The 25345-nt window shown below is 43.6% G+C and overlaps 1 protein-coding gene across 6 annotated transcripts in view; it reads right to left on the bottom strand.

Moving 5' to 3' along the window:
• Nucleotides 1-25345, bottom strand: part of RUFY1 (RUN and FYVE domain containing 1) — a 744748-nt gene that overhangs the window by 159111 nt on the left and 560292 nt on the right. For all 6 annotated transcript variants that reach the window (XM_030213172.1, XM_030213171.1, XM_030213174.1 and 3 more), the window contains one exon: nucleotides 19679-19808. In XM_030213172.1, the coding sequence (XP_030069032.1) occupies nucleotides 19679-19808 (130 nt within the window). The remainder of the gene's footprint in view (nucleotides 1-19678; nucleotides 19809-25345) is intronic.

Genomic DNA, 25345 nt, shown 5'->3' with positions numbered 1-25345 from the left:
TCTGCTCGGGGCAGTGTAGGGTCATCTCCCCCGTCACAACTCAATTTTGGCTAGGAGAGAGAAGGGGAGGGGAATGATAACTGGGATTATCCACCTGTTTCTTCTTTGGGCTGTGGGTGGGGCCCCCCTCCTGCATGGTGGGACCCCCCAGCATGCACCAGTCATGGGATTGGGGTGACTGGAGTTACCAGCCCCCCTTACTGGGAGGGTTATGGTCCTTGGGAGCTTCTTCCATTCATGGGATTGGGGTGATTGGAATCCCCCCCCCCCCCCCTCTTACTGGGAGGGTTATGGGCCTTGGGGGTTTCTTTTGATTCTCCACAGGATCCATATGACACCAAGAACAGGGAGATGCCTGCACAGCATCCCATGGATCAAGACATGACCGAGCCTGAAGGAACCCCTAAGGGCAGGAGGCCTCCATACTCAGCTGAGTCTACTCCAGCAGTTGCTTCTTCATCTTCAAGTGTGTCTCCTGCGGTTGCAGCTAATCTTGGTGAGGTTGGGGTAGCATGCACAGCTGTTACTTTGGACTCCAATCCCTTGGGGCATTGTCCACCATTACAGTCAAATATAGGAAGGCTAAAGTTTCTTCTAGGTCAAAGAAGGGGAAAAGCAAAAAGTGCAGGGAAGCTTCATCCTCATCTTTTAGTTCCTCATTGTCCTCCATATCCGAGTCTGAAAGGTCTCCAGAGAACATAAGAATAACCATACTAGGTCAGACCAATGGTCCATCTAGCCCAGTATCCTGTTTCCAACAGTGGCCAAGCCAGGTCACAAGTACCTGACAGAAATCCAAATAGTGGCAACATTTCATTCTACCAATCCCATGGCAAGCAGTAAATCCCTACTGGGCTCATGAGCAAAGCACTTAAGACTTACAAAGTTCCATAGTTTACTATGTAACTTTATAAGTCTAAGTGCTTCGAAAATACGCCTCCATGTCTGTCTCAATAGCAAACAATGGACTTTTCCTTCAGGAACGTGTCCAAACCCTTTTTAAACCCAGATATGCTAACCCCTGTTACTACATCCTCCGGCAAAGAGTTCCAGAGCTTAACTATTTGTTGAGTGAAAAATATTTCCTTCTATTTGTTTTAAAATTATTTCCATGTAACCTCCTTGAGTGTCCCCTAGTCTTTGTACTTTTGGAATGAATTAAAAAAAATAGATTCACTTCTACTCATTCTATACCACTCACAATTTTATAGACCTCAATCATATTTCCCCTCATCAGTCTCTTTTCCAAGCTGAAGAGCTGTAACCTCTTTAGCCTTTCTTCATATGAGAGGAGTTCCATCCCCTTGATCATTTTGGTCTATCTTTTTGAACCTTTTCTAATTTTGCTATATCTTTTTTTGAGATACAGCAATCAGAACTGAATGCAATACCCAAAGTGAAGTCACACCATGGAGCAACAGAGATGTATTATAGTGTTTTCAGTCTTATTTACCATAACTTTCCTAATAATTCCAAGCACCCTGTTTAGTTTTTTTTCAGCCACCGCCACACATTGTTTAGAAGATTTCAGCATATTATCTACAATCAAACCTTGATCTTTTTCTTGGGTCCTGACCCCCAAGGTGGACCCTAGTATCAAGTAACTATGATTCATATTATTCTTTCCAATGTGCATCAATTTGCTTTTGTCCACATTAAATTTCATCTCCATTTGGATGCCCAGTTTTCCAATTTCCCAAGGTCTTCCTGCATTTTTCACAGTCCGCATGTGTTTTAATAACCTTGAATAGTTTTGTGTCATCTGCAAATTTAATCACATAATTTGTTGTTGTCATTTATAAACATGTTAAATAGCACCGGTCCCAGTACTGATCCCTGCGGCACTATTTACCCTCCTCCATTGAGAGAAATAACCACTTAACCCTACCCTCTGTTTTCTGTCTAAAAACCAATTCCTGATCCACACCAGAACATTGCCTCCTATCCCATGACTAATTTTCCCAGGACTCTCTCATGAGGAACTTTGTAAAAGGTTTTCTGAAAATCTATATACATTACATCAACCGGCTCACCTTTATCCACATATTTATTCAAACTGGTGAGCAAGACTTCGCTTGGCTGAACCCATGCTGACTCTGTCCCATTAAACCATGTTTATTTATGTATTTAATTCTTTTAATTTAATTCTTTATACTAGCTTCTACTATTTCATCTGGCACTGATATCAGGCTTACCTGTCTCTAATTTTCTGGATCACCATTTTTAAAAAACGGCGCTACACTGGCCACCCTCCAATCTTCAAGTACTATGGACGATTTTAATGACAGGTTATATATTTCTAACAGCAGATCAGCAATTTCATGGGTTGACTTCTACAGGTTCTAGAATCTCTAATAGAGATCCTCCAGCCTCGGTGGCACTGACAGAGCTATGGGAGGTGGTGAAAAAGAAAATTAAAAAGCGTACTTGCATTGATATTTTTAAGTTGATGAAGGGGAGGTGGAAGTCTAGGGCCAAAAAGTAGTCAAAGTCTGACAATCTCCAAGAGCAAAGTGGTATCAAAAAATACTGTGAACAGGATTCACTCATTCCTTTGATGGCAAGCATATGGGGGACAAAATGACTCAACTCAATATGGTTTGCTTCCTCGTTATGCCGATACATCTTGAATGCCTACTTGAATTGAAGTGGTTGGTGTTCGCTGAATTATGATGAGTTCAGGGACAAACTGGAAGAGAATCTTCACATTCTGGGGTACCCAGATACAGAAAATGGCTGGTCCATCCTTGTCCTTGAAGGCCTCAGGTAATTTATTTGCTGAGTCATCTTATTCCTTTTCAGGCGCCTGCGCTTCTCAGGGTGCCCCTGCAAGCATAATGCTGCCAAACTCTCTTGGCATTACAATAAATCTTCCTGCCCCTTTACAGAGTGCAAATTCAAGCACATCTGAACCAGCTATAGTCTGACCCACCCAGCATCCAAATACCCTAAAAAAAAGGATCTCACCAGCATCCCAACTGTAAATAATGAGCACAGGTTATGCACCATGGAACAGGGCCAAAGGACAAAAACTGATAAGCATGTGAACCAGAAACTCATGATCTGATAAGACATTCTTGTGTGCAAGCAGGCATGAGAAAGGAGTAATTATGAATAGACAAAAAAATGTGGTTTAGCAACAGAGGGGAAACAGATGGTGAGAAAAGAAAACAAGATCTCTGAGGAAGATAACTTGCTGAAGCTATGTTAAGAATTGATGAAAAAAAGATATATAAGTAGCTGTATCAGAGCATTACGTCGGAGAGACAGTTTCAGATAGTACTTATGTATAGCAGAGCTGTTCTCCCATGAGAAACTATTAACTGTATCTGTATTTTGTAAATAATACAAATTGCTTTTCTCATACGTGGCCTTGGTCTTTTATCACTCCAAATTGTGGGTGGCTGGTACATAATAATTTGGGGTGGTGGTAAAAAGACTAAAAATAACACAACCTAGCAAGTAATTGCTCATTTGAGCAGGCTACCACCCCGGTCAATGTTTGGGCCATGCAGCCTTGGCTTCTTCATTACCCTGATGTGTCAGCTGCACATATCTTACTAGAAGGTTTTCTTCTGGCTTTCCTATTCCTTTCCAAGGCTCTATTTTCAATAACATGCTTCACAACGCATCGTCCATTAAAAATTGACGGAAGTTGTCCTTGGTAAATTGTCTGAAGAGACTGCGTTGGGGTGGACTGTGGGTCTTTTCTCTGTTCAGCCCTAGCAGTTATTCCCAAGAAAGAACCTGGGAAGTTTAGCCTTATGAACAAATCTGTCCTACCCACCTGCCTCTTCTGTCAATGATTGCATGTAATATGCTTCCATTGACCAGGTGGCTGCCCTTGTCCGCAGATGTAGTCAGGGAGCCTTGCTGGCCAAAGTTGATGTTGAGTCTGCCTTTCGGTTACTACCTATACACCCAGTTTCTTTCCCTCTTTTGTATTTTCAGTTTAAGGACTTCTTTTATTTTGATAAGTGCATGCCAATGGGATGTTCGGTATCCTGCACTTGAGTGTTTTAGCACATTCCTGCATTGGGTAGAGAAGCGTAGGTTTGGTCGCTCCACCCTACTTCATTATCTTGATGACTTCCTTTTTGTGGGCCCTGAAGAGACGGAAGAGTGTCATAATTTGATATCAATGATTTTGTTGCTGAAGACTGGTATCCTGATCTCAAAGGAAAAACTGAAGGCCCTGGGATTATTTTAATGTTCTTGGGTACTGAAATTGGGACAGTGCACATGGTGACTAGATTGCCTCAGGCCAAAGACTAGGGTCTACTGGACCTAGTCTCCAGTGTTTGTGCGGCGAATTCTATCTTTGGTAGTTTGAATTTTGCCTGTCATGTGATCCCCATGGACCATGCCTTTATTTATCGGCTGTCAGAGGCTACAGCAAGGATCTCTAGATCTCATCATCACATCAGTTTATCCACGGGTATCCATAAAGACTTGAATACTTGGGCTTTATTCAATGGCATCCAACCTTTACAAGAAACTGAAATATCTAATGCGGATGTAAAACTGTTCTTGGATGAGGCAGGTGGTATTGGCTTCTGTGTTTTCTGCCAAGGCTTGCAGTATGCTGTGCAATGGCCACCTGAGTAGTGAGATGTGGTTTTGTTGAAGAATATTACCTTACGTGGAGGGGCATAACCGAACGGGGCACCCAAGTTTTCCTTAGGGCGTCCTCGCAGGACATCCCTGCGAAGGGGCGGGGAAACCCGTATTATAAACAAGATGGGCGTCCATCTTTCGTTTCGATAATACAGTCGGGGACGCCCAAATCTCAACATTTAGGTTGACCTTAGAGATGGTCGTCCCCGGTTTTCGGCGACAATGGAAACCGAGCACACCCATCTCAAAAACGACCAAATCCAACTCATTTGGTCGTGGGAGGAGCCAGCATTCATAGTGCACTGGTCCTCCTGACATGCCAGGACACCAACCGGGCACCCTAGGGGGCACTGCAGAGGACTAACTGATGCACTAACTGAACGGAAAAAGCCCTTCCCTTACTGATCCCTTAGCGATTCAGAAAGGAACGGGCATGCATGAAGGAAATCGCATGCAAATGATCTGCTCACTGTTAGCTCATTTGCACACGATTTCCTTCCTAAGGAGGGGAAGCCAGTGCAGAGCAGCCAAGCATTATGCGTGGCTGCTCTGCGCATGCCAAAGACGGCTTCATACATGCAGACAAGCTGCATGTATAATAGCAATCTACAACCTTAAATAAATTGCCATCTACAACCTTAGAAAAATACAAGTCCAGGTGAAAATGTCCAAGTGCTTGTCAGGGACGCCTTTTTTTTTTTTTTTTTTAAAGAGTATGGGTGAAGTACGTCCTTCGCTATGCCTCCGTCCCTACAACGGCAGTTGAGGACGTCCTTTGCTATGCCTCTGTCCCTGCAACAGCAGTTAAGGACATCCTTCGCTATGCTTCCGTCCATGCAACGGCAGTCGAGGACGTCCTTCGCTATGTTTCCGTCCCTGCGATGGCAGTTGAGGATGTCCAAAATGTGGATGTTTCTGTGAGAAGGACGTCCATGCCTGCTATGCCTCCGACACCCCCTTTATTTATTTGGATTTTGGATCACAAGTAGCAGCAGTGGGATTTGAACCGGTCACCTCTGGATTGCAAGACCAGTGCTCTAACCGCTAGGCCACTCCTCCACTCCACTCCCTTGAAATTTGGCCGTCCCTTTGGGGGGGGGGGGCAGTTCAGGACGTCCAAAATGTTTGAAAGAAGGACGTCCACGCCTTCGCTATGCCTCCGCTGACACATATGTACCTCCCCTCACAGGGACCTGCATACTGCTGTGATGGACCTGTGTATGACATTTCAGGCTGGCAAAAAAAGTTTTTAAAGTTTTTTTTTTCAAGGTGGGAGGGGGTTAGCCACCACTGGGGGAGTCAGGGGAGGTCATCCCCGATTCCCTCCAGTGCTCATCTGGTCAGTTTGCGCACCTTTTTGAGGCTTGGTCATAAGAAAAAATGGACCAAGAAAAGTTGGCCAAGTGCTCGTCAGGGATGCCCTTCTTTTTTCCATTATCGCTCGAGGACACCCATGTTAGGCACGCCCCAGTCCCGCCTTCGCTACGCCTCCAACACGCCCCCTGGGAACTTTGGTCGTGCCCGCGACGGGAAGCAGTTGGGGATGCCCAAAATCGGCTTTCGATTATGCTGATTTGGGTGACCCTGAGAGAAGGACGCCCATCTCCCAATTTGTGTCGAAAGATGGGCGCCCTTCTCTTTCGAAAATAAGCCTGAAAGTAACATAGTAAATGATGGCAGATAATGACCTGTATGGTCCAACCAATCTGCCCAACAAGATAAGCTCATTTTACATGGTATGTGATATTTTATATGTATACCAGAGTTTGATTTGTCCTTGCCATTTTCAGGGCACAGAACGTAGAAGTCTGCCCAGTACTGTTCTTGTACTAAGTTCTGAAGCTAACATCGAAGCCCCTTAAAATTTACAGTCCAGCCCATCCCTATCTATTCAGTCACGATCAGGGCGTAGACCATAGAAGTCTGCCCAGCTCCCGTTTTGTTTCCAATTACCGGCGTCGCCACCCAATCTCCGCTAAGATTCCACAGAACCATTCCTTCTAAACAGGATTCCTTTGTGTTTATCCCACGCATGTTTGAATTCCATTACCGTTTTCATCTCCACCACCTCCCACGGGAGGGCATTCCATGTATCCGCCACACTCTCTGTGAAAAAAATACTTCCTGACATTACTCCTGAGCCTGTCCCCCTTCAACCTCAATTCATGTCCTCTAGTTCCTAAGGTAGCATACCGTCGCAAATCAAACTTGGGAGAGTTACTGACGCGGCCGTCGCATTCTAGGTTGGAAGGCCGCCATTCACCCTGTGGTAGATTATTGTACTGTAAGCATTCTATGGATACCACATGGTTTGCCATCCCTGGTTCTGGTAGACCTTTCTATCTAAAAGCTAACATCACCTGTAATAGTGAAAGGGTGGTTTATTGTATTATATGTCTCTGTTAACTATATTGGACATACGAAAAAAAAGCTTAAAAATAGATTAGCAGAACATATTAGTAATATTAGGAATTGTAAACAAGAAACACCATTGGTTAACCATTGGCTTACACTGGACATAACATCGATGATTTAAGATGTGTTGTGTTAGTTCAGATGGAGCGCTCCACCAGAGGTGGTGATGGCTGTATACAACTATTCAACATTGAACAACGTTATATTTATCAATGGAATACGATCTCCCCAAAGGGTCTTAATCTTGAGGTAGAGTGGCTGTGACTTGTGCTACGTCACAACCGTAGGGCGAAGTCTGTGAGGTATATAACACTGGTGTTTTATGGGTTGTATTATGACGTCTGGGGGCGGAGCTCTGCAACCCACGCTTAGAATAGAGTCTCAATGGTAAGCAGCCAAAATATGTGTTTATATGTTAGGTAAAATGATTATGGAGATGTAATGGATAAGTGATGTGTTCATGTTTGTTTGTATTGGTTTCTTGATGTGTTAGATTTTGGTATATGGCTCCTCCTGATGAAGGAAGCACAAAATGCGGTCTCGCATTGAGGACCAGAATGAGTAAAGGCAATCAGCTGACGTGAATTATTGCGCACACATCTTTTCGATAGCCTTCCACGGGCAGAACACTGCTCTTACCTTCAAGTGTACCTACATTACTTGTGAGATAGTGATGGGATTAACACATCTAAGAGCGTGATCAAATTGGACTATGGACTATGAACTATGCATGAAGCTTGCGAAAAGTAGCTTTGCCTAGTGACATCTGTAGATAAAAGATCTTTATCACGGACTATGTGAAAGCAAGAAGTTTGTTCTTTGTTTTGTACTATATATGATGTGCAAGTTAAAATGTATCTATATATAGGGTACATAAGGTTTGAATGATGGTTGGTGAGTGGGTGTGAATATCGAAGTTTGTTAAGAGGGATTGTGGACACATGTTGTTTATTAAATAATAGATGTATATCAATGGTAGTCTGGAGTACAATGAATGAACGTAATTATCGAGATAGTACTCTTATTATAGAATATAACCCTAATTGATAATCTTTTGTATTAAATTTTAACTGCCAGACCCTCAACCATTCTTCTAACATTTGGAGATCCCTTCTCATTGTTTCTAATCCCTCCAGGGTATTGGCTATTTTCATGTCATCTGCAAAAAGGCAATGTGCAATGTATTGCTTTGTCGTTATGTTAAAATAAAAACAAATTTAAACATAAGTCGTGCAGCAGAATTTTGCAAGACTCTAAGAAACTGTGGAGACAACAAGTTAACAAAAGAATAACAACTCTTGTCTACTGTACAGAAGTTGCTGATAAATGTCAGTGTTATCAGAATTGATGCAGGTTGTTATCAGAATTGATGTCATTGCCAGCAAGCTGTTATCAGAATTGACGTCAATGCAGGACTCTGGGAGCCACACTGTCTAGTCAACATGCATTTGTTTATGTTCTCCAAGGACATAACATATGTCAGCAGTATAGATAAGGCTCTTGATTTCTCTATAAAAGGGAGCCCTTACCAGACTTAGAGGGCTGTATGTGAACATCACATCTGAGGGGCAAGAGCTACATTGGACCGGACTGACATCTGAAGGACTACATCAGGTTGTATGTGCCATATATATTTTATCAGTGCTCTGGGGTTTAGAGTGACTCTTTGTACTTCAGAATCTAGCTAGGGATTTACATATATCTACTCTAAGCTATTTATGTAAAAGGATTGTCTATCTTTATTCATGTTTACTTTATATCATTTACTGCTACTGTAAATAAAATAATACTCTATTTTTATAATATTTGGGTGTGGTGTTCCTTTTATTATTTTGGTGCAGTGGGCTTCGATCTAAGGATAAGGGGTGACACATTTTCATCTGACACTTCCCTCTAAATCAATGCTACTCTTGTTTGGGACCCATTTTTCCAGAATTTATACTAAGTGTCAGGTACCCCAATAACACCCCAAAAAGAGTATCTGTATTGTGCCTACAGTCCCCTTACTTTGGAGCTTCAAATAGCAAGGAAAGCATCCTGACCTGCTTAATCGTTTATCTCAGCAGAAATGATGTCAGCTCTTGTACAGTGAAAACTGTTGATCAATACCATAAAAGATGATTTTAAGATAGTATTAAACTGGTTTCCTTTTACCTCAATATTATGGTCAGACGTTATCCCTTGTCCAAGATGCATGGGGGACCGAAGATGGACAAGTTGTTTAGGAAATATTAATCACCAGGTTGAAAAGTGGCTCATGGCTCAGGGAGGATAGCAGGTCCAATACACCTGGGTGGACATCTGATGCCCTGGCCTGTATGATAGCAATGACATCCAATTGTCAGATGTGGGCCTTGATTTGTTTTTAAATGACTTACAGAATGCCTTGGAAGCCATTCTTTGGCTGCAGCTTCATTTTCTGGTTTTGGGGGGGGGGGAGGGGGTGAAGAGGGAGAAACTACCTTTCCGGTAGTTTCCCTGGTAGAGGTACCCAAGCAAGGGTGCATTCAAATGAGGTCCTTTGAACAGGCCTCAGTTTTTACCCAGTGGTGAAGCTTAAGCCTAACCTTCACCACTGGGTAAAAACTTAAGGTTAGGCTTAAGCACACAAACTCATTCTGTGGAAAGGTCTCCTTCAATAGGAGCCCCTCCATGGCTTTCTAGGAGAGGCGAAGGCAGGGGTTCTTAAATTCGAGCACCTTCAAGGCTAGGAATTTTCCTTCCTACTCCTCAGAGGCACCTGGCTTACCCACCTCACCCACCCATTTTTCTGGTCAAGGTTTTCATTCATTGTTATTCTTTTCCTTTTATTTACCTTGGAGATTTAGTCAACTATTCCCAATGATTCTAGTTTAAAGCTCTCGTCAGTAGGTTAGCCAATCTGCTGTGAAAGACACTTTGTCCCTTCTTTGATGGATAGTCTATTTCTGCTCAGAAGCCGTTGGAAAATGATCCCATGGTTTATGAAGCCAAAACGTTCATGATAGCACCATCTGTGCAAGCCACACATTCATCTCCATGATTTAAAATTCTCTGCTTTGGCTTTTATCCTCAACAGGGAGAATTGATGAGACCACCACATGGGTACCCCACTGTATCTCCCAAAGTCATTTCTTTATATGTTTGGTGAGGTATCTAGTAGTATCATTCATGCCAACATGGATAAGCAGCATCTGGTAATGGTCATTAGGCCTGATAAGTTGCATCAAGCTCTTCGTAACATCCTAAATCTTGGTACCAAGAAGACATGCTGGGTCAGCAGATGGATGTTTCTGGAAGGGAATCACCACCACCACCCTTCACTTCTTAGTGGTCACTGATCCACCAACATTGGGGTTTTGGACTTGTTCTTACCTCCTCTACTTCCAGAGCTGTATACTGGTTCTTGCTAATCTGATTGTGAGCCCTTGTGCTAAGGCTGAGGCTTAGGAAGAACCTTGGCCAAGGCCTAGGGTAGACCAAACAGGTGTTTTGCAATACCACGGGCCTCAAAGCCCCGCACACTCAGGAAAATCAACAAGCACCACCAGAAAAGGGAAACAGACCACTCAGGCGGGCCGCAAGGCCGATCGGGAACCCACTCGTACAGAGTCTAAGCGTACGGGCCGCAAGGCCGAACTGGAACCGAATCATACACTAGGGAAGGGAAAAGAACAACGAGGAGTCCCAGAAGGGACTGGAACTCAAGCAGCGCTAGGCAGTGACACAAAGGGAAGGCGACAAACATAGGGAGAGAATACAAACAAAGGCTACACAGTAACCCAGGTAGTGGAGGGCAGAACCCACAGGGAAAAAGGGAAAGCCAGGGTCAGAGCAGGACACAATAGACTCGGAATCTAAAAGAGCGAAGCTCCACAGAAATGGTTGAGCAGGAAAAACAGACTGGCTGCTAGAATTCCCTAGGCAGAGGAGGACCAGGACCCACCAGGGCTAAATCAAACACAGTACACCAAGGGCAGAAGCGGACAGAAAGAAAATGCAGCTTCTAACTAAACTAGAGCAGAAAAGGAGGACAGAGCTCCCCAAAGTCAAATAACAAACACAGGGCATCCAGAGTAAAAGCAGAACAGAGGGAAGGACTGCCTTCAAATACACACACAAAAAAAGGGCCAGAGCCCACAGAAAAATAACAAGCAAAAGCAGACTACAGAGAAAGGGCTATTTTCAAATATAAGGACAGGAAAGAAGCAGGGCACACAAGAGAACAGAAAGGGTTAAAGCAGATACCAGAGAAAGGCTGCCTAAAAGAGGCAGGGCTCACGAAAGACAAATATCAAGCACTGCACATAAACGGTTACAGTAGAAGGAAGCTTAAACAAACAAAGCAGGAACAAGCTTACCACAGACAAATCAATACCAGGGAGGGAGAAATGAGGCAGAGGAGAGACAACAGACCCAGCTGCACTGCAGTGAAACAATCAAGGAAAGGCTGGTTACAACCAGCACATACAGAGACCACAAACAAAGAGAAGAGGAAGCAAACTCCAAAGACCACACACTGTGCCACGAGCACAGACTAAGCAAAAGAACCAGAACTCAGCTGAAAGGAAATAACGCTAGAGCGTCCACTGTAGGGAGAGGTAAGTTTAAATAAGGTCTGACTTCTGATGTCTGCTGCTTCAGACGTCAGCTCAATCCCTGACAGGCCAATCAGAAACGAGTCCCAGTCACACCCCTGCTTGTCTCAGTAGAATCATAACATCTTTCCCCCTTCAAGGGCCCCCTCTACCTTGGGACTGGGGTTTAGGCTTATGAGGAAAGAGGCAATGGAAATGTCTGACCAATACTGGAGCATGCACATGAGTAGCGGCTTCCCAGGAATTTTCCGCTTGTCCATACCTTTCCAGGAAATGAGATACTGAAGTTGTCCCCTGAGGCGCCGAGCATCAAGGATGTCACAGACTTCATATTCCCCCTGGGAGGATGATATAGCAGGACTAGAAGGCAAAGCGGGCAAGGAACCTTTTCCTGTCTCAGTAGAATCATAACAGTTCTTCAGTCAAGAGCAGGTTGAGGTAGGGTAACAATTCTGCAGAATCTTCTTTAAGCACAGCAGTTCCTTTCCCTCTGTTGGAGATTCTTGATGCATCACAAAGCATTTCATCAATGCATTTTTCATTGTCATGGATGTTAATCAACCTTGCCATCAACTCTATGATTTGCTCCACCTCTTTCATAAGGGATTCTACCTGCAGACACCTTGTACATGAAATCAGTCCCTCACCTTGGATCTTGCTGTCTGGATAGAGTTTAAAGCTGGAATGGGAGCAGCAGCTTTGATGTCATGATGCTTCCCAGCAACACTTCAGTTGTAGAAGTTGTTGCACCTGTTGAAAGTAAAAGAGAAAAAGACCTACCCTTTTCCTCAGCTGTTCTGTAAGTCAAACGATGAACGTAGTTTCATATTCCCTGTGCATAGTCCTGTTTACTTTCTCACCTCTAATTGGGCACACCAACAGTTATCTTAACAGTTTAAGTTTCAGAAATGCGTTTTATGTATCTGATGAGTGAAATCTAGTGCATTTCTTTTGTAGGCTTACCTAGCAAGTTCAGCAATATAAAGTTAGAAATATAGGTACCCTTTATTAAATGTATCAGGCAGAATAATTGATGCAAAACAGCCAGAAGAATTGCCTCAGATTGCAATGTTCTCCTCTATAATATGGTAAGGGATATCAAAGAGTGAAATTAATTGTGATGTGACTGAAGACTTCTGTCTAGGTGAACTGGGTTGTCTTTTAAAAACAGCAAGCCAGGGAATGATATGGTCTTTGTCATGATATCCCAAGCTAAAAGCTCAAAAAAATGTAGAAGGAGGTTCCACATAATATTCAGATAATACAACTTTTTTCTGATAGCTGTGCAGCACAAAAGAATTGCTGGCAGCACTGCATTTTGTTAGTGAAGACAGGCCTAACGTTAGACATCGTTCTTACACTCCCACCAGGCAGGGCTTTTGGGCACACAGAATAAAATCTTTGGCAGTCAAACAATATTTTGACCTAAATAATACAATAAATTTGTGTCAGAGTATGCCACTTTTAAAGTTTTAGGAACTGACAGGAATATTTATTTATTTATTGCATTTGTATCCCACATTTTCCCACCTTTTTGCACGCTCAATGTGGCTTACAATACATCATGAGTTGTGGAAATCTGTCTGAAAAAATACATTTAGTATAGCAAAAGATCTAAGGGTAAGGTGATAATAATAAAACATGATAATATCTTAGCAAGTAATAGAGTAGGACAGTTCTGGTTCCATGTGGAAGAGTACACATGTGTTAATCACTGTGGTATGTTCTGTCAAAGAGGTGGGTCTTCAGTAGTTTGCGGAAGTTAGTCAGTTCATAGACAGTTTTTAAGTTGCGTGGTAATGCGTTCCAGAATTGTGTGCTCAAGTAGGAAAAGGTTGACGCATGTATTAGTTTGTATTTTAGACCTTTGCAATTAGGGAAGTGAAGATTAAGGAATGTGCGGGATGATTTTTTAGCATTCTTGGGTGGTAGGTCTATCAGATCTGTCATGTAGGCTGGAGCGTCACCGTGGATGATTTTGTGAACTAGAGTGCATATTTTGAACGTGATGCGTTCTTTGAGTGGGAGCCAATGTAACTTTTCTCGTAGGGGTTCGGCGCTTTCATATTTTGTTTTACCGAATATCCAAATATGAGTCTAGCTACAGTGTTCTGGGCTGTCTGAAGTTTCTTGATTATATACTCTTTGCAGCCAGCGTAGAGTGCGTTGCAGTAGTCTAGATGACTGAGAACCATTGATTGTACCAGGTTGCGAGAAAACGGTCCTTGGGAAGTAAGGTCTTACTCTTTTTAATTTCCACATTGAGTAGAACATCTTTTTGGTTGTGTTTTTCGAGTGACTCTCGAGTGTTAGGTGTCGATCAATAGTAACTCCAAAAATTTTTAGGGTGTCCGAAATTGGGAGGTTCAGTTTTGGTGTGTTAATGGTGGTGAATTTGTTCATGTTGTGTTGAGATGTGAGTATTAGGCATTGGGTTTTTTGATATTAAGTCAGCTGAGGCAAAAAATTTCAAAAATAAACTCTTCACTCCACAACGCTTTGTGCAATACAAATCAAGCAAAATGCAGTTGATGTTAAAACTACCTTTTCTAGATTATTCTGCAAAAGCAATATTTTTATTTATTTATTTATGGTTCATTTCTACCCCACATTTTCCCACAAATGAAGGCACAATGTGGCTTACATGAATTATAAAAGAAGAGAAGTACAATACATGAATATTGTTAAACATGGCTGCAAAACTCAAAATCTGTCACGATGTCAGTTGCCACTATACTGTTTTGTCAATCTAGCAAAAACCAACATTGCTAGATAAAATGGGCGTAAAAATTGAAAACTCAGAAAGCCTTAGAAACTTCTACAGCCCTGTCATTACTGCTGCTAACAATAATATCAATAGCAATCTGGATACCAAAGTAGTAGTTGAGGAAGATGACGGTCCCAACTATTAAACGTTTGAAGTTTTCTGAAACTGGTGTCAAAGTCTTTGTGAATATTGTCTGTATTGTCCTTTATACCATTTTTGTTATATTATTAATAGGTGTAAGGTATTTCTTCAAGAATTGTCATCATTTGTCTAGTAAACAGCTTTTCACACTTAACAGGTTTTGGAACGGAGCTCTTCAAAGAGAAATAAAAGAAAAAGGCCAATTTAGTTCTCAAAAGTAGTAGATGAAAATACATTAGCCTTCATAAACTACAAGAGATCACAGAAAAAAGTAAACAGGTAACAATATCTGGAAGAGCTAAGAGAAAAGGAATGTAGTCAGGAAATCAAAGAAGCAAATGGAAGAAAAAAAATAGCAAATATGGTAAAATTGGGAAACGAGACTTTTTTTTTTCTTTCCCAATATGCTAGTGATGAGAGGAAGCAGAGGCGTATCTGGACTTCGGCGGGAGGGGGGGCCAGAGACAGAGTGAGGGGGCACATTTTAGCCCCCCCCCCCCCCCCCCCGGTGCAGCCGCCCACCTCCCCGCCGCAAAGTTTGACCCCCCCCACCCCTGCCAACGACCCTCTCCACCACCCCCCTCCCGTCGCCAACCCTCCCCCGCTGCCGTCGCCTACCTTTGCAGGTGGGGGTCCCCAACCCCCGCCAGCCGAGGTCCTCTCTTCCATTTCAGCAAAGCTTCCTTCAGTTTCAAATTCTGATGTCCTGCACGTTGTACTTGCAGGACGTCAGACTCAGAACAGGAAGCTTTGCTGCAACGGAAGAGAGGACCTCGGCTGGCAGGGGTTGGGGTCCCCCGCCAGCAAAGATAGGCAACGGCGGGAGGGGGGGGTGGAGAGGGTCGTCGGCAGAAAGGTCCAGGCCCAATTCTACAGGGGCCCAGGCCCCCGTGGCCCCACGCAGATACGCCCCTGAGAGGAAGTGCAAACTGGGATTTTGAGGCTCAAATGTGAAGGGGAGGAATAAGTAGAAGGATAAAGCAGAATTGCTTAACAAATATTTCTATTCTGTGTTCACAGATGAAGGGCCGGGAGAAGAACAACAAAAGTCAAACACAAGAATGAAAGTGCGGTAGACCTTGAATGATTTTCAGAAGACTGTGTTGATGAGAAGTTAGTTAAACTAAAGGTTGACAAAGCAGTAGGGCCAGATGGGATATATCCAAGGCCAGTGAAAAAACTAGTTCTAGAAACTCCACTGCCTGACATTTTCCATACCTTTTTAGAGACAGGAGTGATCCCAGAGGACCACAAAAGCGGAAGGAAGAGGTTGGGAACTACTGGTCAGTAGTATACCCAGATATTCAATGTCAATTCAAATCCATATAGATAGCTGGGTGGCTGGTGGACGTGAGAATCGCCTGGTGACTTGCCTGCCTGATGCGAAGGTGGCAGACCTCACACGTCACCTAGATAGGATTTTAGATATTGCTGGGGAGGAGTTGGCTGTCTTGGTACATGTGGGTACCAATGACATAGGAAAATGTAGGAGAGAGGTTCTGGAAGCCAAATTTAGACACTTAGGTAGAAAGCTCAGATCCAGATCCTCTAGGGTAGCATTTTGTGGAATGCTACCTGTTCCACGCACAGGGCCCAAGAGACAGGCAGAGCTCCGGAGTCTCAATGCGTGGATGAGACGATGGTGCAGGGAGGAGGGTTTTACATTTGTTAGGAAATGGGCAACATTCTGGGGAAGGGGGAGCCTATTCCGAAAGGATGGGCTCCACCTTAACCCGGGTGGGACCAGGCTGCTGGCGTCGGCATTTAAAAAGGAGATAGAGCAGTTTTTAAACTAGAAATGGGGGAAAGGCCGGCAGTCGCTCAAAATCGCCTGGTTCGGGATAAGGTATCTTGCAAGGATACCTCACAAACAGGGAAGATAGGATTTCTGAATAGTGAGGTTGCACAACAGACCGTGGTAGGTCAGGTGCCCTTAAATACAACTAAAGATCAGACAAAAGATGGCCAATCAATAGTGTCAAGTACTAAGCATCATGCAAATAGGAACAACAAACATACTCTGAAATGTCTATATGGAAATGCTAGGAGTCTAAAAAATAAGATGGGAGAGTTGGAATATATTGCAGTTAATGAAACATTGGATATAATAAACATCACTGAGACCTGGTGGAAGGAGGATAACCAGTGGGACACTTTCATACCGGGGTACAAAGTATATCGTAGTGATAGGGTGGACTGGACTGGTGGAGGGGTAGCATTGTATATTAACGAGAGCCTAGACTCAGATAGATTACAAATTCAGCAGGACACAAATCACACCTTTGAATCATTGTGGGTTGAAATTCCATGTATAAAAGGGAAAAGGACGGTGATAGGAGTGTACTACCGTCCGCCTCGCCAGGATGAGCAGGTAGACGCAGAAATGATAAAAGAAATCAGAGACGCAAACAAAATGGGCAATGTGATAATAATGGGTGACTTCAACTATCCAAATATAGACTGGGTAAATGTAACATCGGGACACGCTACAGAGATACAATTCCTTGATGAATTCAAGGACAGCTTTATGGAGCAGCTGGTGCAGGAGCCAACGAGAGAAGGAAAAATTCTAGACTTGGTCCTTAGTGGAGCGCATGATCTGGTGAGGGACGTTATGGTACTGGGGCCGCTTGATAACAGTGATCATAATATGATCAGTTTTGGTATCAACCTTGAAGTAATTATACACAGGAAGTCAAATACGTTAGTGTTTAACTTTAAAAAAGGAGACTATGATAAAATGAGAAGAACGGTGAAAAAAAAACTTAGGGGGGAAACTGAGAGGATAAAAACTGTACAACAGGCATGGACACTGTTCAAAAATACCATCCTGGATGCCCAGGCCAAACATATTCCGCGAATTAGAAAAGAAAGACGGAAGTCCAAAAGACAGCCGGGATGGTTAAAAAGTGAGGTGAAAGATGCTATTAAGGCTAAAAGAAACGCCTTCAGAAAATGGAAGAAGGAACCGTCTGAAAATAACAAGAAGCAGCATAAGGAGTGTCAAAGCAAATGCAAGGCTCAGATAAAGAAGGCCAAGAGGGATTACGAAAAAAAGATAGCATTAGAGGCAAAAAAAATAGTAAAAATTTTTTCAGGTATATTAAAAGCAGGAAGCCGGCAAAAGAATCCGTTGGGCCGCTGGATGACCGAGGGGTAAAAGGGGCAATCAAGGAAGAAAAAGACGTAGCGGAGAGATTGAATGAATTCTTTGCTTCGGTCTTCACCGAGGAAGATTTGGGTGGGATACCGGTGTCGGAAATGGTATTTCACGTGGACAAGTCAGAGAAACTTAATGACTTCACAGTAAACCTGGAGGACGTACTGGGGCAGTTCAGCAAACTGAAGATTAGCAAATCTCCTGGACCGGATGGTATTCATCCTAGAGTACTGATAGAACTGAAAAATGAGCTTGCCGAGCTACTGTTAGTGATATGCAATTTATCCTTAAACTCGAGCGTGGTACCGGAAGATTGGAGGATGGCCAATGTAACGCCAATTTTCAAAAAAGGTTCCAGGTGAGATCCGGGAAATTATAGACCGGTGAGTCTAACGTCAGTGCCGGGGAAAACGGTAGAGGCTATTATTAAAAACAAAATTACAGAGCACATCCAAGGACATGGATTACTGAGACCAAGTCAGCACGGCTTTGTGTGGGGAAATCTTGCCTGACCAATTTACTTCAATTCTTTGAAGGAGTAAACAAACATGTGGACAAATGGGAGCCGGTTGATATTGTGTATCTGGATTTTCAAAAGGCGTTTGACAAGGTACCTCATGAAAGGCAACAGAGGAAATTGGAGGGTCATGGGATAGGAGTAAATGTCCTATTGTGGATTAAAAACTGGCTGAAGGATAGGAAACAGAGAGTGGGATTAAACGGGCAGTATTCACAATGGAGAAGGGTAGCTAGTGGGGGGTTCCTCAGGGGTCTGTGCTAGGACTGCTGCTTTTTAATATATTTATAAATGATTTAGAGATGGGAGTAACTAGCGAGGTAATTAAATTTGCTGATGACACAAAGTTATTCAACGTCGTTAACTCGCGACAGGATTGTGAATAATTACAGAAGGACCTTACGACACTGGGAGACTGGGCGGCTAAATGGCAGATGATGTTTAATGTGAGCAAGTGCAAGGTGATGTATGTGGGGAAAAAAGAACCCAAATTATAGCTACGTCATGCAAGGTTCCACGTTAGGAGTTACGGACCAAGAAAGGGATCTGGGTGTCGTCGTCGTCGATAATACACTGAAACCTTCTGCTCGGTGTGCTGCTGCGGCTAGGAAAGCGAATAGAATGTTGGGTATTATTAGGAAAGGTATGGAAAACAGGTGTGAGGATGTTATAATGCTGTTGTACCGCTCCATGGTGCGACCGCACCTTGAGTATTGTGTTCAATTCTGTTCGCCGCATCTCAAGAAAGATATAGTAGAACTGGAAAAGGTGCAGCGAAGGGCGACTAAAATGATAGCGGGGATGGGATGACTTCCCTATGAAGAAAGACAAAGGAGGCTAGGGCTTTTCAGCTTGGAGAAGAGACGGCTGAGGGGAGACATGATAGAGGCATATAAAATAATAACAGGTGGATGTGAAGCGTCTGTTCACACTTTCCAAAAATACTAGGACTAGGGGGCATGCAATGAAACTACAGTGTAGTAAATTTACAACAAATTGGAGAAAAGTTTCCTCACCCAACGCATTAATTAAACTCTGGAATTCGTTGCTGGAGAACGTGGTGAAGGCGGTTAGCTTGGCAGAGTTTAAAAAGGGGTTAGATGGTTTCCTAAAGAACAAGTCCATAAACCACTACTAAATGGACTTGGGAAAAATCTACAATTCCAGGAACAACATGTATAGAATGTTTGTACGATTGGGTAGCTTGCCAGGTGCCCTTGGCCTGGATTGGCCGCTGTCATGGACAGAATGCTGGGCTCGATGGACCCTTGGTCTTTTCCCAGTGTGGCATTACTTATGTACTTACCCTAATACTGTTCCTACAATACAATGGATAGTGGTTGATGCTGCATATCTTGGTATACATTTAAACACCACAGCTGGTGTTTTAAAAGAAATGACGACCGCAGAATTTAAATATATTAACACAAATGATATTTGCTCTGGATTGTCCATTAGCAAACAATGCTTCTCAGTATACATACCTTTTTCAAACCTGTCATTTGCTGCAGCTCTGTTTGTAGAAGACAGATTTTATCCTTCTCTTGTTGCAATTCTTGCTGAAGATTCTGTCGCTGCTCCTTTTCACATTTTAACTCTCTCTCTAAACTGGAGCTATCAGAAACAACAACAATAACAAAAGAGCTGAGTCCGTTTTGCTCTACATTTGGTTTTCTATTCTGATCAAAATAAATACAAGAATTGGTTTCACCAAATCACCATTTAGAAACTTAAACACTTGTCTTGCTCTCTTAAAATACAGTGGATTTTAATATTTATTACCTAACAAATAGCATGCTGAGTCAGATGAATGGTACATTGAGTCCCATATCCTGTCTCTAGCAATAGCCACCTACTTAATGTTAAATTCTCAACTGAGTATCAAAACATAATAGCGTTTCATTCCCCCAATACATATAAATGTGTATGTATAGGGACATGCTCAAATGATTTCTTAGGACAATCTCAGATTCAAGAATCTTCAAAAATATTGTCCAGGCATATAATTACAGCATGTCTCTAATAATGTATAGTGAATGCCTCCAAGTGCCACCTTTTGTAACATTCTCTGTGCAAAACTTAATTTTTAAGAAAAGCTTTCACTTAGCTTAAGAGATGAAAGCAGGTCTCAACATGGTCCATGAGAGTGTCTACATTTCAGCTGACAATTTAAGAAACCAGGGATGCCTTTCACTGTTAAAATTTAAAAGCTTCACTGTAACATAGTAGATGACATACATGGAGGGGCATAATCGAACAGAAACGCCTATCTCCATGGGCGTTTATCTCCGAGAACGGGTCCGTGAAGGGGCGGATCGAACCGTATTTTCGCAAAAAAATAGACGTCCATGTTTTATTCGACAATGTGTGAGCTGGGCGTTTTTGCTTTTCAGCGATAATGGAAAATGAAAGCGCCCAGCTCAAAAACGAATAAATCCAAGGCATTTGTTCGTGGGAGGGGCCAGGATTCGTAGTGCACTGGTCCCCCTCACATGCCAGGACACCAACCGGGCACCCTAGGGGGCACTTTTACAAAAACAAAAAAAAAAGGTAAAAGAGCTCCCAGGTGCATAGCACCCTTCCCTTGTGTGTTGAGCCCCCCAAATCCCCCTCAAAACCCACTGCCCACAAGTCTACACCATTACTATAGCCCTAAGGGGTGAAGGGGGGCACCTACATGTGGGTACAGTGGGTTTGGGGGGGTTGGACGACTAAGCATTAAGCAGCACAATTGTAACAGGTAGGGGGGGGGGATGGGCCTGGGTCCACCTGCCTGACGTCCACTGCACCCCCTAACAACTGCTCCAGGGACCTGCATACTGCTGCCTGGGAGGAGGGTATGACATTTGAGGGTGAAAATAAAAAGTTGTGAAACATCATTTTTTTGTGGTGGGAGGGGGTTAGTGACCACTGGGGGAGTCAGGGGAGGTCATCCCCGACTCCCTCTGGTGGTAATCTGGTCATTTAGGGCACTTTTTGGGGCCTTATTCGTGAAAAAACAGGGTCCAGGAAAAGTGCCCTAAATTCTAGCTACAAACGCATACTTATTTTCCATTATCGGCGAAAGGCGCCCATCTCTGTTCGGGTGATAACCACGCCCCAGTTCCGCCTTCACCACGCCTCCGACACGCCCCCGTCAACTTTGTCCGCATCCGCGACGGATTGCAGTTGAAAACGTCCAAAAATCGGCTTTCGATTATACCGCTTTATTCGTTTTTGTGAGATAAACGTCCATCTCCCGATTTAGGTCGGAACTTGGGCGTTTTTCTCATTCGATTATAAGCAGGATAGTAACATAGTAGATGACGGCAGAGAAAGACCTGTACGATTCATCTAGTCTGCTCAACAAGATAAACTCATATGTGCTACTTTATGTGTATACCTGAATGAACTGTATCTGTCATTTTCAGGGCACAGACCGCAGAAGTCTGCCCAGCACTAGTCTCTCCGCCCAACCACTAGCCCCGCCTCCCACCACCGGCTCTGCCACCCAATCTCCGCTAAGCTTCTGAGGATCCCTTCCTTCTGAACAGGAATCCTTTATGTTTATCCCATGCATTCTTGAATTCCGTTACCGTTTTCATCTCCACCACCTCCCGCGGGAGGGCATTCCAAGTATCCACCACTGTCTCCGTGAAAAAATACTTCCTGACATTTTTCTTGAGTCTGCCCCCCTTCAATCTCATGTCCTCTAGTTCTACCACCTTCCCATATAAAGAAAAGGTTCGTTTGCGGATTAATATCTTTCAAATATTTGAACTTCTGTATCATATCACCCGTTTCTCCTTTATTCCAGGGTATACATGTTCAGGTCAGCAAGTCTCTCCTCATACGTCTTGTAACGCAAATCCCATACCATTTTTGTAGCTTTTCTTTGCACCGCTTCAATTCTTTTTACATCCTTAGCAAGATACGGCCTCCAAAACTGAACACAATACTTCAGGTGGGGCCTCACCAACGACTTATACAGGGACATCAACACCTCCTTTCTTCTGCTGGTCACAATTCTCTCTATACAGCCTAGCAACCTTCTGGCTACGGCCACCGCCTTGTCACACTGTTTCGTCGCCTTCAGATCCTCAGATACTATCACCCCAAGATCCCTCTCCCCGTCCGTAACTATCAGACTCTCCCCGCCTAACACATACCTCTCCTGTGGATTTCTACTCCCTAAGTGCATCACTTTGCATTTCTTCGCATTGAATTTTAATTGCCAAACCTTACACCATTCTTCTAGTTTCCGCAGATCCTTTTTCATGTTTTCCACTCCCTCCTGGGTGTCCACTCTGTTACAAATCTTAGTACCATCCGCAAAAAGGCAAACTTTACCTTCTAACCCTTCGGCAATGTCACTCACAAATATATTGAACAGAATGGGCCCCAGCACCGATCCCTGAGGCACTCCACTGCTCACCTTTCCTTCATCCGAGCGAATTCCATTAACCAGCACCCTCTGGCGTCTGTCCGTCAACCAGTTCCTAATCCAGTTCACCACGTTGGGTCCTATCTTCAGCCTCTCAAGTTTATTCAAGAGCCTCCTGTGGGGAACCGTGTCAAAAGCTTTGCTGAAATCTAAGTAGATTACGTCTATAGCACATCCATGATTCAATTCTCCGGTCACCCAGTCAAAGAATTCAATGAGATTCGTTTGGCACGATTTACCTTTGGTAAAACCATGTTGTCTCGGATCTTGCAACTTATTGGCTTCTAGGAAATTCACAATCCTTTCCTTCAGCATCGCTTCCATTACTTTTTCAATAACCGAAGTGAGGCTTACTGGCCTGTAGTTTCCAGCTGCTTCCCTATCACCGGCGGGTGTCTTGAAACTTTGCATATATTAGCATTATAAACAGAAAACTCTTACCCCCCAACACATATCCCCTCCCTCTCCCCACTAATACAGTGGCATGTACTCTACTGCTAATTCCAGACTCCGTTCCTTTTATCTCGCTTCACCTCATGCCTGGAATAGACTTCCCGAGCCTGTACGTCTAGCCCCGTCTTTGGCCATTTTCAAATCCAGGCTAAAAGTCCACCTCTTTAACGCTGCTTTTGACTCCTAACTACTACTCACTTGCTCATTTTATCCCCACCTCTTTAATTCCCTTACCTCTTAGTTGTTCTGTCTGTTTGTCTGTCCTATTTAGATTGTGAGCTCTTTGAGCAGGGACTGTCTTTTAATGTATGGTGTACAGCGCTGCGTATGCCTTGTAGCGCTATAGAAGTGATAAATAGTAGTAGTAGTATGTGTAGAGCATATCTTAACGTCAACCCTAATAAACAAGGGTGCTAAGTCTCATGCTCATCCTGGCCAGGCGGACGGTAGTACACTCCTATCACTATCCTTTTCTCCTTTACACATGGAATTTCAATCCATAGTGATTCCAAGATGTGTTTTGTTTCCTGCAGAATTTTCAATCTATTTGATTCAAGGCCCTCCATAATATACAATGCTACCCCTCCTCCAATTTGATCCACCCTATCACTACGATATAATTTGTACCCCAGTATGATAGTGTCCCACTGGTTACCCTCCTTCCACCAGATCTCACAGATGCCTATTATATCTAATTTTTCATTTAGTGCAATATATTTTAACTCTCCCATCTTATTTCTTAGGCTTCTGACATTTACATATGGACATTTCAAACTATGTTTGTTGTTCCTATTTACATCGTCATGCTCAGTATTTGACAGTATTAATTTGCAATCTTTTGTCTGATTTTTATTTTTATTTAAGGACACCTGATCTACTATGGTCTCTTTTGCAACCTCACTATTGGGATACCCTATCTTCCCTGTTTTGGTGATATCTTTGAAAGATACCTTATCCTGAACCATGCGCTTTTGAGCGACTGTCGGCCTTCCCCCAGCTTCTAGTCTAAAAGCCCCGCCTGTCTCTTGGGTCCTGCATGTGTAACGGGTAGCACTTCAGAAAATGCTATCCTAGAGGTTCTGGATTTGAGCTTTATATCTAAGAGCCTAAATTTGGCTTCCAGAATCTCTCTCCCACATTTTCGTATGTCATTGGTACCCACATGTACCAAGACAGCCAGCTCCTCTCCAGCACTATCTAAAATCCTATCTAGGTGACACGTGAGGTCCGCCACCTTCGCACCAGGAAGGCAAGTCACCAGGAGATCCTCATGTCCACCAGCCACCCAGCTATCTATATGCCTAATGATTGAATCACCAACTACAACGGCTGTCCTAACCCTTCCCTCCTGGGCAGAACTTGATATCCTCGGTGCGAGAGGATAGTACATCCCCTGGTGGGCAGGTCTTGGCTACAGGAGTACTTCCTACTTTACCAGGTGATGTTCTCCTTCTAGGAGACCTCCTTCCTCTAAGGTAGCACATGGGCTACCAGACTGGAGGTGGGACTTCTCTACAACGTCCCTGTAGGTCTCCTCTATGTACCTCTCTGTTTCCCTCAGCTCCATCAAGTCTGCTACTCAAGTCTCAAGAGAACGGCCCCGTTCTCCGAGAGCTAGGAGATCTTTGCATCAGGCGCACACACAGTGGTGTGCTGGTAAATTTTTAACAGCAGGCTCTCTCTCCGGTCCACCTCGGTGCCTCCCCCCCCCCACCACTGCGCCCCCCCCCCCCCCCCCGTCCACCTCTGCGCCCCCCCAAAATTGCAGAGCTGGCTATAGCCGTGGGGGGGGGGGGGGGCAATGCATTACTCTCTCCAGGAAAAAAAATTAAATGATCCCAGGTTCCAATCTAATTCATGTTTAATGTGGGATAAAATGCCATAAATAAGTAAATACATAAATAAGTAAATAAATATAAACTTTTAATGTTGAGCACCTGATTCTCAAAGTGAACATATTCCAAACGCTATTATGAAAATAAAATGATTTTTTTTCTACCTTTGTTGTCTGGTGACTGTTTTTCTGATCATGCTGGCCCAGTATCCGATTCTGCTGCTATCTGTCCTCTTAACTCCGTTTCCAGGGCTTCCTTTCCATTTATTTCTTTCCTCCTTTCTTCTTCATTTCTGGTCCTCAGCTTCTGCCTATTTTCTTTATCCATGTGCAGTTTTTCTCCTCTCTTCCTTTTCCCTCATCTCATCTCCTTCCTCACTCTTCTCTCCCCTCCATCCATGTCCAGCATTTCTTCTCTCCCCCCTGCCCTGCATGCACCCA

The sequence above is a fragment of the Microcaecilia unicolor genome, chromosome 8, assembly GCF_901765095.1.
Source record: "Microcaecilia unicolor chromosome 8, aMicUni1.1, whole genome shotgun sequence".
Classification (NCBI taxonomy): Eukaryota; Metazoa; Chordata; class Amphibia; order Gymnophiona; family Siphonopidae; genus Microcaecilia; species Microcaecilia unicolor.
This window is presented reverse-complemented; position numbering and strand designations above follow the sequence as displayed.